The sequence below is a fragment of the Vipera berus genome, assembly GCF_964194415.1.
Source record: "Vipera berus genome assembly, chromosome: 1".
In the NCBI taxonomy this organism is placed as follows: Eukaryota; Metazoa; Chordata; class Lepidosauria; order Squamata; family Viperidae; genus Vipera; species Vipera berus.
This window is the reverse complement of record NC_138202.1, coordinates 23544395-23559590: the sequence shown is the minus strand read 5'-3', so window position 1 is coordinate 23559590 and position 15196 is coordinate 23544395. Positions and strand designations below refer to the sequence as shown.

General features: G+C 39.8%; 1 protein-coding gene across 1 annotated transcript in view; it reads right to left on the bottom strand.

Moving 5' to 3' along the window:
• ABHD12B (abhydrolase domain containing 12B) overlaps positions 1-15196 on the bottom strand; it is a 39075-nt gene that overhangs the window by 6605 nt on the left and 17274 nt on the right. The window contains exons 5-9 of the mRNA XM_081314614.1: positions 7743-7773; positions 5137-5182; positions 4933-5062; positions 4206-4243; positions 1386-1468 (exon numbers count right to left, since the gene is read on the bottom strand). Coding sequence (XP_081170740.1) covers positions 1386-1468; positions 4206-4243; positions 4933-5062; positions 5137-5182; positions 7743-7773 — 328 coding nt within the window. The remainder of the gene's footprint in view (positions 1-1385; positions 1469-4205; positions 4244-4932; positions 5063-5136; positions 5183-7742; positions 7774-15196) is intronic.

Sequence of the window (15196 nt, the reverse complement as noted above, 5' to 3'; positions counted from 1 at the left end):
AGTACTGAATACATATGCATGCTTATACTTTTCAGAGGTCTGATATTGTTCTATGTTCACTCCTTGTTTTATTGATTGCATGTAATATTCTAATTTTCTGAGATTGTGGATTTGGGGTTTTCATGAGCTGTAAGCCATAATCATCACAATTATGACAAATCACAGCGTGAACTATCTTGCTTTGCATGTAATGAGTCTATCTCATATATTAGTTTCCCCTTTTAAGTTGCATTACTGAAATAAATGAACTTTTGCACAATATTCTAATTTTTCGAGTTTCACCTGTATAACCTGTTTCGTCCAGGGCTCTCTGCAGCTGCAACCCCCACTGTTTTCTCAACAATTTTCCCCAAAAAGAAAAGGTAGGAGGCTGATAATAATCTGCACTGAGCAATGGTTTCTTGAGGACAAGATTCAAGGTGCTGGTGATGACCTATAAAGCCCTGAATGGCTTGGGTCCGGGATATCTGAGGGAACACCTGCTGCCAGCATCAAGCTCCCTTCGTCCAGTGCGCTCCCACAGGGAGGGTCTTCTCAGGGTGCCGCCGATAAAAGACTGTCGGCGGATAACACCCAGGGGAAGGGCCTTCTCTGTGGGTGCGCCTGCCCTCTGGAACCAGCTGCCCATGGAGCTCAGGACTGCCCCCGACCTTTGCACATTTCTCTGGGACCTGAAGACCTGGCTCTTTGAGCTCTCCGGCCCAGGCTGAGAATTTTTAACTGGAGTTTTTTAATTTTAGGGATAATTTGATCTTTTTAAATTTGTTTTTAACTTTTGTACTGGTTGTTTTAAATACCCTGTAAACCGCCCTGAGTCCTTCGGGAAAGGGCGGTATATAAATCTAATAAAATAAAATAAAAAAATAAAATAAGATGCAGCACTCCCTCACTCAAGGATATGCTGTTATCACATATATGCTGAAAACCTGGTACCTATTTTGTTCTTAATAATAAAAGTAAGACTATTAACAGAGAAATATACATTATTCTTCCTGTCAGGAATCCTTTTTCTTTTGCTAATTGTGTTTCATACAATATGGAAGATCCTTGGAACATAAATGTGACCTTCTAATAGCTGCTGAACTACAATTCCCAGCATTCTTCATTGCTATACAGTCTACGGCAGGTCAGAGTTTTTGTTCAGCAATATCTGAAATGACTCAGTTCCTTTTCCTTCTTCTAGTTGTGTTCTGATATCTGTTTTCTCTTCCGCATGAACACATAAATCCAGATTGCATAACACATAAATCCAGTCCCCTAGGTGGACCCAACTGCAGGAGTTCTCACAGTTCAAGTGAGCCAGGCACATATTTTCACCACAGCTTGGCATGCTGCTACATAAAGAATGTATATATGGAACTAAAAATAAGAGTGCCAAGACTTACTGTTACTATGGGGATGGTGGCAGCTGCATCCCGGATGGAGGTATAAGCAGCCTCCAGGATGATTGCATCCACTAAGATACCTTCTAGAGGAAAAAAAGAGGATTATATCAGGAAAACAAAAACCAGTGGAGAGAAACCAAAGAGGAGCAGGTTGTTTTCTGAGACTAAGGCCCTCATCCTGAAAAACAATTGCGAGAACCAGAGAAACAAGACACACTGGTGTAGCAGAGACAAAAGTACATCAAAGCCTCAAGGCTAAATATACAATCCACAATTCCCAACATCAGTTTAAAGAAGCAGGATTAAGGGAGAAGGCCAATTAATCATCCAACACAATCCTATCAGGAGCTGAGTTTTATTACAAGCTATTTTCTTCTTACCCACAGTTTTCTTGAAAAATTAAGAGTGCTGCTGGCATTCCTCCCATCTATTTGACTCTAGCTCAGACATGTCAAACTCGCAACGTTATGTGACGTTGCACAACATATCGGGATGGTTTTGCCATTGCTGGCAATGTGGTGGGTGTGGCTTCCACATGACGCATCCAGCCCGTGGGCTGGCAGTTTGACACCCCTGCTCTTAGCTGCTCTCAGATTTCTAAACTGGAGGACCTTGAATGATAGGCTCCCAAAATAGGCAGAATAAATAAGTAGGTGGAGCTAAACCAAAACTAAATATGTTTGTATTAAATTAATTCAGTGCAAGTACTACAATTATACTCTGGGAATGTGACGATTTTCCCATTCAAGTATCTCAAAAACTACAATTTGACGGCAGATTTTACAAGAGCTCTGAGACCACACTCAAAGGAGCCCAAAGGAAACAGGTTGCACACTTTTGCTTGAAACATTGAGGCAATTTGCAAACAATTTTTCAATGGAAAACATGCCTGGCCCTTCCCCATTTCTTTCCATTCAACATTGATAGAGTCAGTGAGAAAAATGCATCGCAATAGTGTTAACATGCTCAAACAGCAGAAATAAGTTACACAAGTTAAGAACTAGGAACTTCCATTTCTGTTGCTTGTTCCATTCTTCACAGGTAGAAGTGACTGCAGGAAGGGTGTCAAAAAAGTCAAGATGGCAGCCAATAAAAGATGGCACACAATAAAACCTTGCTCTCCTAAGCACTTGCAAATTGCTCAACTGAATGACCCAAACTATAATGTAGATAACAAAAAGGTGCATGGGCCACAGTATCAAACTGGGCACATACACACACACACACACAAACAAAACTGGGTGGTCTTTTGGTGTATGTGCAACATGTAATGGTGTTGGGGAGGGCAGTTTTCATGAATGCGCAACAACTCAAAATGAGAAGCTAATCACACATTAAATTTTCAGATTTTTCTCTCTTTTTTTGCTGCTTGCAGATATTTGGATTATATTTATTAACAGTGTTAGACATATGTTTAAAAGGTAAAGGTTCCCCCGCACATGCGTGCTAGTCATTTCCAACTCTAGGGGCCGGTGCTCATCTCCGTTTCAAAGCCGAAGAGCCAGCGCTTGTCCGAGGACAACTCCGTGGTCATGTGGCCGGCATGACTAGACGCCAAAGGCGCACGGAACGCTGTTACCTTCCCACCATAGTGGTCCCTATTTTTCTACTTGCATTTTTACGTGCTTTCGAACTGCTAGGTTGGCAGAAGCTGGGACGAGTAACAGGCGCTCACTCTGCTACGCAGCACTCGGGATTCGACCCGCCAAACTGCCGATCTTCTGATCGACAAGCTCAGCGTCCTAACCCACTGAGCCACCGCGTCCCTTAGAGTCCTTCGGGAGAAGGGCGGTATAGAAATATTAATAAAATAAATAAAAAAAATAAAAATATATTACAGGGTTTTTTTAAAAAATTTCTCCTTTATATTGGCAAAAAATGTGTCCTTGGGATACAGTAAAAAGTGTCAAGAGTCCTTGGGCTTGTAAGGCTATTAAAGAGTCAGTTTGAGCTAGTGATTAAGTCACGAAGTTAGAAACCAAGAGACCGTGAGTTCTAGTTCTGCCTTAACCATCAACGCCAGTTGTTGACCTTGGGCCAGTCACTTTTTCTCAGATCTACTCACTTCACAGGGTTATTGTTTATGGGGAAAACAGAAGGTGGAAGGTGTATTGGATATGTTCGCGGCCTTGACATTTGTAAAAATAAAAAAAGTCAGGATTCAAGTAAATAAGTTGCATTCCCCTGCAATAGACTCATTCCCAAGCCAATTTTGCAGAGGAAATTTTTTTGAGATTGGCCCCGTTAAGCACCTGGGATTTACCATGATGCACTTGGAGGGGAGGTATAGGTTACCTACAATTTTGACTTAGCTGAGAGAGACTGGAGAAGAAGCTACAAGGAACTGGAAAGTGAACATTAAAGTAGGAAAGAATATTATATTTTACAGATTCTTAACAGCTTTCTGACAACTCAATCATAACAGATGGATAGCAGAGGATAATTTCTAGATCAGTGTTTTTCAAACTTGTCAACTTTAAGAAGTGTGGACTTCAATTCCCAGAATTATCCAGCCAGCTACTGCATGCCTATCAGGGTCAGTGTTCCAGATGTCTAATATTTAATATGTTCCTCCTTCCCTCTGCATCTACTTTTATTACCAGTTTTTACCACATTTCCAATATGCTCTTTGTGTAAACCACTGTTTTTCAAACTTGATGTGGACTTCAACTCCCAGAAGTTGAAGGGAGTTGGTCCATACATCTGAAAGTTGACAAGTTTGAAAACTGTTCTAGGTCACACAGACTATGCAAAAACAGACAGAATCTTCCACAACAATTCAATGAGAAATGTTACTTTCTCCATTCATATAATAGTTACCTTGTTCTTTCAGCTTTCTGGCAGTATTAGTAGCAATTCTACAAGGAAAGAAGAAATTGTGAGGATACAAAAAGTCTTAACCTATCTATTCTGAAGTAAGTCTCATCTATGTTGTTTGTTTTGGCATAAATTAGGGAAGAGTTACCGCCTTAAGCTACATCCTAAACCACTGGTTCTCAACCTGGGGTCTGCAGACCCTGGGGGGCCACAATGTCATCAGAGGGGGTCTGCAAAGGCTTGAATAAATGTTATGATTTAAATGCTGAGTTAAGGCTTGGTGGTCCATGGCCACAAAAGGTATTTAAAGGGGTTCTGTGGTGAAGAAAAGGTTGAGAACCACTGGCCTAACAATTACGAACTTCTTTCATGACTGCCACAAATGCCCCTTCTCATACCCATTGAAAGCTTCTGAAATCTGTGGTCTTAGTACATTTTAGCTAATTAAGCATTTTAGACTTCAAAAAGATTAATTTTATTTTAAAATACTACTGAGGTTGAAGTTCAGCAGGTTTTCTACTGCTGATCCATCGTTTATATATTCCTTTCAAGTCTTCTTGACTTTGATAATGCTATAGTGCCTTTGTTTGTAAAAAAAAATAAAAAAATAAGAATTTATAAAGAACATGCACTCACACACACCAATGTCCAAAATATAGTCATCAATTTTCAAGCTATCAGATCGAAAGAAACATTTTCTCTTGCTCTGAAGGTCAAAATAACAACCTACCCAGTGCCCAGCGAGTGTCCCCAGAAGATGATCATGCTATTTCCACTCCGTGCTTTTACCCAGTTGTAAAGGAAGAGAACATCTGTTGTAAAGCCTTTTTCACTAGGTTTACCAGTAGAGTCGGCATAGCCTTGGAGAAATCATCAGGCAAATTAGACAGAAATATACTGAACACCTAGAAATCAACTTTGCATTGAAACATACCTCTGTAGTCCACAGTCAAGACATGGAAGCCACCATCACTCATTGCCTGCGTTAAAAGTTAGAGAAATTTGAAACAGAAATAACTTTCTAAAAGGGAGAAAGTCATTTCACAAAACCCTACCACTAGGACACGTCAACCTTCAAGGCAATCAGACTAGGAAGCCAGTGTCATGTAGGCCAGTACTAGTTTTTTGATAAAGTTATACAAATAATCCTCAACTTATGACCACAAATGAGCCCAAAATTTCTCTTGCTAAACAACAGTTTTGCCCCATTTTACTACCTTTCTTGGCCACATTTCTTAAGCTATTCACTGTGGTCGTTAAGTAACACAGCTGTAAATTGAATCTGGCTTCCCTATTAACTTTGCTTGTCAGAAGGTTGCAAATGTGATCACATGACCCTGGGACACTGCAACTGTCATAAATAGGAACAGTTGCCAAGCACCCAAATTTTGATCACGTGACCATGGGGATGCTGCCATGGTGGTTAAGTGTAGAAAACTGTCATAAAATACTTTTTGGTACCATTGTAACTTCACTAAATGAACTGTTGGAAGTCAAGGATTACCTGTAGCAACAGAATCTTGAAGCACAGAATGTGCTTCCCTCCTCCCTCCCTTTATCTTTATGAAAAGGAGGAAGAGTCTTCCCAAAGACATTTACTCAGGTTACATTCCAACCCACTTGTGTACCTTTGATCTGACCACTGCCTATTGTCATCTATACATAATTCAGTTGGGTTGGGCTAGGTAGGATTAGAATTATCCACCCCGCTATTTAGAAGAAAGCCTGTGGTTTACAACTGTGTGTACTATATAAACCAGCGGTCCCCAACCTTTGAAGTAGTGAGCTGAGGATAGGATGAAGGCAATGAGAATATGCCATACAAAAATAGTTACCAGGACATAGTTGTGCTGGGGTTTAAGGCAACACAAGGATGAGCCCCATGTAAGCTACAGTCTGTAAACCACTTTTAAAAGATTTGCATCAGTAGCCATATCATAGCTCGACAATCCAGACATCTGTTGGGTTCTTAGTATTCTCTGCTGATGTTGTTTTCCTGCAGATGTTAGCAAGTTGGGTAACATTATCAATATAAGGGGGAGTGGAGTTTGCTGATTATTTATATACAGCAGCTTGCCTGGCTAGTCTTGGCTTGTTTATATGTTGGTTGCTAAAGAGGATGTGTTCTGGGCTATTAGTTTTCATCCCTGATTTTTTTTATTCTACTTTTTAAATGTATGTAGATGGAGTTTAGCCCTATGTGTTAGTTGATGGCTGATCTGTTAGAACATATTTATTTAAATAATTTGTATAGCTACCCATCTCATAGGCAGTGACTCTGAATAGCAGACAGAGGATTAAACTAAAAAAACAGGTAACATGCAAAATAATGGGCCCAAATACTGATAAAAGCGATAGCAATGATAATAATAATAAGACATAGCCCAAGGTCTAATCACATCCCATTTTCTATCAATAAATAAAGAAATCCAACATAACACCATGCTTCCAGGAATGTGTTCTTTCAATTTTTTACCTGTCTGTCTTTTTACCTGTTTAATCCTCTGTCTGCTATTCTACATAGTGGCTGTTATAATCTTTACAGTGTTATAATCTTTACGTTTCTTCTTCTTTGGTTATTGGGTCTTTGGGTTTGCTTAAGAAGTTTCAGAAGGTTTTCTTTTATTTTCTTTGTAAACCAACAAGTAATAGTAGTCTGCTGGCTGTCTCAGAAATGTTTCTGATATAGATCAGTTATACTTTCCATCGTAAGTATCCCTGAACATCAATGAGCAGTCTAAAGAAAGTTCACCTTGTCCTCTGACTGCCCATTGTTGTTCTTGGATGTTTAAAATGAAAAGAATATCTCTCCCAATACACAGTCAATTTCAAACTGGGAAACTGTTGACAATTTACTTCAAGCCATACCCAAAAATTCTAGGGAATCCAATTTATTATAATTATTTTAAATTTATTATAGCTGTCCACTCCATAGACTTTAGGCAGCTTACAAATACAAATACTAAAAATCATTAGAAACATTTAACATCATAGGCAGCCCAGATAAAATCAAATTATTCAGACAACCACTAGATGACACTAAAGAGACAAAGGATTTTTGCACCTCTTTGCTGCCACCTACTGGCCAATGTCATATGGGAGGACTAGGCATTGAAATGCTATACACAGCATTGGATATGCTCAAATGAGTATTTGTAATAGAAAGAACAACAGAGTTTTGAAGAGACTATAACATGTTAATGTCGTGCAGTTCAAAAATAGCAATAAAAGTATCTGTATCTGCAGATTAAGCAACAGGAAGATCAAGGTCCATAATTAGTTTAACTGCTAAGAATAAGACCCTCAGTCCTAGGGAGTGAAAAGGAATGCACAGAACAGGTAGATAAAATGGAAGTGGTTTCAAACAGCATTAGGATATCAAGAAAAGTATTATTTCTGCCCATAAGGCTGGCACATTCACTAATAAGCTGCTAGTCAATCCCAGAATAAAAAGACAAGCATAGGCATTGATCTGTGAAAACAAAGGCACTGCAACCCAGGCAGAAATTTTACTAATCATGGATTTTTTTTAATACATACCTTTATGAAATTAACTCGGTGACTTGTTGCCCTGGAAGAGAGTTCAGAAATTAGCTACCACAAAATACCTAAGGAAGAAGGATACTGTAGCTGCCCACTTCACTACTTCCAGAAGCATGTAGTTAACGCTTATGGTCATGAGGAAACTGGTCTAGGTGGGTATTTGGTCTGATTCAGCAACCAAGCTCTTTGGATGTTCTTTGACAGCCTTCCGTCAATAGGGTGCCTCCAGTTGTCTTGGCTTCCAGTGTAGCCATTCAGCCTAACAAATATGGGAATGAAGGTGTAATAAAACTGGAGGGCATCAGACTGTACAAGTTTGATATCCTCAAAATATTCCTTGGTTTTATTTTAAAATTCTTATTTCGTGAATGGTTCTTGAAGGGAAAAAGCGAAGAAATGTGTTATTTTGTTCCATAACGACAGGTATTTTAATGTAAGGAATGGGTTAGAAAATCTTGCATTGATGGTGTTCCCTAGGCTGATCTAAAAAAAAACAACCTGAAAGAACAAAATCAAACTCCAACATCAAGACAAGAACTAAAAAAATGTAGACAACAGCTGGAATTGGTGAAAGGACAACTATAGATGGTACTGATTGACTGGCATCTGTAATGTCATCAACCTATTTCTCCCCACATCTATACAGTGGTTTTTAAATTATTTTTTACTTCGGTTTTTAATGTTGTTTAGCTATAAGGGAAAGGAAGAATATGTATATGAACAAGCATTCCCAGCTGTTTCAAAAGAACAAATCCAGTGGAGGAGAATGTAATAATGGGAACTCAACTCTAGTTTGCAATAGAAAGAGAATCTTCTACAACTCCCCTTTAAATTCTCCTTTGTCTTCTCTTGGATGCAAGCTATGAAGTTTCTCTACTTTCTAATTCCAGCTGGAAAATTTGATAGGATATTCTTGTCACTAAACATGCATTTAAGTAATATTAAAGCATATCATAAATAAAACACAGTAATTAAACAATGGAAAGACGTCATTAAAAGGACTAATAAAAATTCCAGACTTTTACAAAAAAAGAACTAAATCTGCAAAACTAATTCAGACTGACTATTTGCAAAAATGAGCAGGTGTTATGAGCACCTTTGCTAAGACAGACAAGGTTCTTTGTTTGCCAACGTAGATTATGAAAACCTCTCCAAGATAAAGGACGACAAACCATCTCTTTCCTCTTCTTTTTCTTTTAAAATGTCAATCAGACACCTTCTTATGCAAAAAGAGGCCTCTGGGTATTCACATCTTGCTGGATGGCAAACCCGGGTGTGTTTCCCAGACTGTAGCTAGCTTGTGCGTGCATTCTTGCAAAAGAAGTTGGAACAATGCTTGGAGAGGGAGACGTTTTGCTCAGTCCTCCTCCAGACAATAAAAGCCCTGATGAGCACAATTCCAGCTTCTTCTGAATGACTGTAAATGCCAAATCCTGGCTGTCACTATACCCAGGATAATCATTTAAAATGCAAAAGGAACCAAATACATTATTAGCCTTGCACAAGACCTCAGATTTCACAAGAATTTTGCCACTGAATTCACTGCTCAACTCCTCCAAAGCTTTTCTTGCTTAATCCTAGGGAAAATACAAATGCTGAAAGAAAATGAACAGTATATTGAATATTATATGGAAGCAGGGAGATTCTGGGGAGGGAAGGATGGGTCCTTCCTATCTGTTTTCTTCACTTAGAACCAGGCCTTAATCTTTCCTACACCATTCCAGCCATGTATACCTTTGCCGGATTTTCCTGCCTCTGGACTCCTGCGTTCTACCAGATGCTGAAATTCTTGCTACTTCATATGTTTCAACAGAGTGGTACTGAGTTCTTGCTTTTAATTATGATTATGTGATGGGCGATGGGAAGCCCCAATGCTTCCAAATCAATGAATACATGGGCCATTCCGGCATCATGTCACAGACACTCTCGCAAAATGGAGCTTATGGTGGTGGCTCATAAAGTATTCACTATCAGCAGACAAATAGATAAAGTAGCTGTCCATTACCTTCTCAACTACCTCTGGCTTTTCACTAAGTACAGAAATCCACTTCTAGGCTCTCTTAGAAGGATTAACTGGATTTGAGATTGTTAAAAGGGTTAAATATTTGGGGGTGATTTTGTCGCCCTCTAATACAAAGCTATATAAAAATAATTATGAAAAGTTATGGGGGAAAATTCAAAAAGAACTGGAGAGTTGGGAAAAATTGCAATTGTCTTTGTTGGGACGGATTGCAGCAGTGAAAATGAATGTCCTGCCCAAATTTTTATTCTTATTTCAAATGATACCGATTCTTAAGAAAGACTCTAACTTGGAGGAATGGCAGCGTGGTATCAATAAATTTGTGTGGGCAGGGAAAAAGCCACGAGTTAAACTTAAGATTATGCAGGATACTCGTGAGAGAGGTGGCCTTAAAATGCCTAATTTTAAATTATATTATGAAGCTGCTGCACTAGTAGGAATAAGTGATTGGATTAATTTGACACAATCGAGGTTATTAAATCTTGAGGGCCATGATCTGTTGTTTGGCTGGCATGCATATTTGTTGTATGATAAGAAGGTAGATACTGTGTTTAGGATGCATATTTTAAGACAGGCATTGCTGAGAGTTTGGAAGAAGTATAGACATAAGTTAAGCAGCAAGATACCATTGTGGGCAATCCCAAAACACGCAATAGAAAATATACATGCTGGTTTCAAACATGATGAGACTACTTACAAGGAAATTTTAAGTTTGGAAAGGAATATTTGGTGCTTGAAATCATATAGTTTCTTGCGAGAAGAGAAGGTTGTTCAGACTTGGTTTCAATATATTCAGTTACAGGCCAGGTGGAAAGAAGACCAAAAAAATGGATTTGCAACGACTGATGAAAATTTGATAAAGCAAATTAGAAATCAAGGACCAGCACATATTAAACGGATATATCTTGCATTGATAGAGATCGATTCAGAAACAGAGCTTGTTAAGGATTGTATGATAAAGTGGGCCCAAAACATTCAGGAAGTTATTACAATGGACACGTGGGAAAAGATCTGGGTGAGGAATGTAAAATTCACTCAAGCTCAAAGTTTAAGAGAGAACTTTTACAAAATGTTTTATAGATGGCATCTAGATCCTAAAAAGCTTGCAAGTATGTATCCGAATTATCAGCCTAAATGTTGGAGGTGTGGTGATGAAGAGGCAACATATTTTCACATATGGTGGACATGTAAAAAGGTCAAGGCTTTTTGGATAAAAGTCTGGTGGAATATGCAGAAGATTTTTAAACGGAGGATAAAGTTTTGTCCGCAATTTTTTTTGTTGGGAATAATTGTTGACGCTACAGTTGTGGACTTTAAGTTGATGTTGAATTTAGTTACGGCAGCAAGACTTTTGATAGGTCAATATTGGAAGAAAGAGGAACTGCCGACTATACAAGAGTGGATTTTAAAGGTTTCCGACTTGGCAGAGATGGCGAAGATTTCGGCCTATTTGAAAGATTACTCGCAAGAACATTATATTATGGAATGGAGAAAATGGATTGAGTTTATCCAGAATAAGTATAGGGTCAAGAAGTTTTATCTAGCATTTGAATAAGTCTTCTTTCGTTTTCTTTTTTCTTTTTTTATTTTGTCTTCTATATATATTTAATAATGCTAAGTTTTGTTTGATCCTATATAAGTTAGAGAGTGATGGATTTTAGAATTTATAGTTGTTAGTATATGGTTGTTTATGATTGCCTTTTTATATATATATACCTTGTATTTAGCTCTGGGAAGTCCGGGGGGGGGAGGGGGGTTAGGGGGAGGTGGGGGGGGAGGAGGGAGGGGGGGAGGGGGGGGAAGGGGGGAGGTAGGGAGGGGAGGTAGGGAGGGGGAAGGGGGTTTTTTAAAGGAAAACTGTATTTTTAAAACTTTTCAATAAAAAAAAAAAAAAAAAAAAAGAAATCCACTTCTAAACAGGGCCCTGGGCTATAGCCCTCAATTTGTTTACTTTCTAATAACATCTCTATATATAACCCAGAAACTTTCTTGGAAAGAAAGATTATACCTTTCTTTGAAGTCCAGAAGTCATTAAAGGGCCAGGTTTGAAGACCCCTGCTCTACAGAATGCTGGGTTTCCATCAAACTATTTCAGGAATCTTAGTCTATTGTTTGATATCTTCCAGAGGTCACAAACAAGCAACTAAATTTCATTTTTAATGTGTTCCATTGTGCCCACAGTAAAAAATGACAATAAAGGTTATCTGCCTGCCTGCCTGCCTGCCTGCCTGCCTGCCTGCCTGCCTGCCTGCCTGCCTGCCTATCTATCTATCTATCTATCTATCTATCTATCTATCTATCTATCTATCTATCTATCTATCAAAAAGGTCAAAATGTTTTTTTTCCCAACCTGGTTCCAAGCACATGAAAACTAAACCCTAGAATTTGGATAGCTATTATTCCAAATTCATTCTAGGCTAGGGTGTAGTCTTCATGTGCAAGCTACAACAGACAGCTGCCATATCATAAAGTCTGAGAAATCCTACAATATAGATTAAAATGGCATATTTATTTCTTGAGCAACTCTAACACTAATATAACTCTTAATAAAATTATTCTTTAAATAAAACTCTAGCATTGATGAAATTATTAGCATTAGTCACAGGGGAGTCATATTGTTGACTGCCGGGGGGAAAATGGAAAAAGAAAATAGTTCCACTAAAACTGGAGCCAACAACTGCTATGGAATTAAAGCCAATGAGCAGATGGGCTCTTTGAAATTCTTCTCTGGACAAGAAAAGGACTTGGGATCACTCACAAGTGTTCCAGAGAATTGTTCCTCACAAGGAGACTGCAAAATATTTATTTATTTATTTATTTATTTTATTAAATTTATATACCGCCCTTTCCCGAAGGACTCAGGGCGGTTTACAGGGCATTTAAAACAACCAATACAAAAGTTAAAAAAATTAAAAAAGATTAAATCATCCCTAGAATTAAAAACCCCAGTTAAAAATTCTCAGCCTGGGCCAGACAGCTCGAAGAGCCAGGTTTTCAGGTCCCGGCGAAATGTGCGAAGGTCAGGGCCAGTCCTAAGTTCCACCGGCAGCTGGTTCCAGAGGGCAGGCGCACCCACAGAGAAGGCCCTTCCCCTGGGTGTTATCCGCCGACAATCTTTTATCGGCGGCACCCTGAGAAGACCCTCCCTGTGGGAACGCACTGGACGAAGGGAGCTTGATGCCGGCAGCAGGTGTTCCCTCAGATATCCCGGGCCCAAGCCATTCAGGGCTTTATAGGTCATCACCAGCACCTTGAATCTCACCTGGAGGGCAACCGGAAGCCAATGCAGCTTGCGGAGTAGAGGTGTTACATGGGAGTATTGGGAAACCCCCATCACAACTCGCGTGGCCGCATTCTGCACCAGTTGAAGCCTCCGAGTGGTCCTCAAGGGCAGCCCCATGTAGAGAGCGTTGCAGTAGTCTAGACGGGAGGTCACGAGCGCATGAGTGACTGTGCGTAGGGCATCCCGGTCCAGATAGGGTCGCAACTGGTGCACCAGGCGAACCTGGGCAAAAGCCCCCCTGGTCACGGCTCCTATATGATCTTCAAAATTGAGCCGTGAATCCAGGAGGACGCCCAATTTGCGAGCCCTATCAACGGGGGGTAACACCTCACCCCCCATCATTAAAGGTGGAATAATCTGGTTAACCCGAGATGTCGATACGCACAGCCACTCAGTCTTCAGGAGATTTAGTTCTCTAGTCTAAGAGATAAGGGAATGCCATTTCCACCTAAACCATGGTTGGAGTGTTTATGGACAAAGGATTCGCCTACTTTTTTTTCTAATCACTTTTGGAAATTGCTTGTTGATTGCTTTTCAGATATTAGGAACCTATAGATTGGCAGGTAGTTTTCCTTCAATCCTTAGTGAAAGAAGTTTCAAATAGAAGGACTTTTAAAAAAATATTTTTTTGCAAAAAGGTAATTTTAGAAATGCACTAAGGATCCAGATGGACTTGAAATTAATTACAATAATCATTCCCATTCAAAACAACAAGTGCTGTTTGATAGGATGGAACAAAGAAAAAATGAAAAGAAATTATATTCTAGGATATTATTTGAAGGGATTAGAAAACAAGATTTTCAAAAGTAAAAGGAATATAAAGTTAGTTTATTTGATCAAGATTAAAATAGATAGGTTATATCTTGTAACCCTTAATGGTCTTTTGAGAGTGTCTTGGTTATTTTTTTACGAGGTCCCACTCGTCATCTTCAGGCTGGTGTCTTCAGCTTCATGCTTGTGCGAGCAAAGCGTGATCGGAGCTGCCGTCTCTCTATAAATATTGGTGAGGTTGTGTGTGGTGCTGGCTTTGTTGCTGTAAGCGGGTTGGTTGGCTGTGTTGTTACATCCTGATTGGATGATGGAGTTATTGTTTGCAGCTTAGTCGGCTGTTTTGTAACATCCTGTGTGGCTGAGGTGTTGGCTGTGTGCCCATTAGTCTTTTGTGTTGTAACGACTTGGGTGATGGGCTGTGTGATGACATCCTGAGCTCTAGTGTAGTGATATCCTGAGTTCTGGGCTGCAACATCCTGGGTGGTTGGCTGTGTCACAACACATCCCGAGCTTTAGTATTGTAACCTCCTGAGTTCTGTGATGTAATGTCCTGAGCAGAAGGCTGGGGTGTAACATCCCAGGCTCTGGTTTGGCTTTGAGTTTGCAGTCTGGCTTTGTGTTCATGCCGTGTGTCGGTTTGCTTTGTGTGGGGGTCGGGAGGGGGTGCAGCAGCTGGAGATGCCGCCGTGGTTTGGCTTCTGGATGGTGGTTGCAGTTCGCCCAGAACTCAGGATATCACTACACTAGAGCTCAGGATGTCATCACACAGCCCATCACCCAAGTCGTTACAACACAAAAGACTAATGGGCACACAGCCAACACCTCAGCCACACAGGATGTTACAAAACAGCTGACTAACAATAACTCCATCATCCAATCAGGATGTAACAACACAGCCAACCAACCCGCTTACAGCAACAAAGCCAGCACCACACACAACCCTACCAATATTTATAGAGAGACGGCAGCTCCAATCACGCTTTGCTAGCACAAGCATGAAGCTGAAGACACCAGCCTGAAGATGATGAGTGGGACCTCGTCGAAACGTCGCCAAGACACTCTCAATCTTACACGGGAAAAGTCCCGAATACGCCAAGACCTACATACCTGTACCCGTGAAAATCTATGAAAACATATACATACACATACACACACACACACACACACACACACACACACACACACACACATATATATATATATATATATATATATATATATATATATATATATATATATATATATATATATGTTTTAAATGTTTGTTAAGCATTCAGAATACACTTGCTTAGTCCCAGACACGGGACAAATCTTATTTCCCGTTTCAGCCTAGCCCAAGGCCATCTACAGGCAGTAGCCACAGCAGTGGCAGCTCAT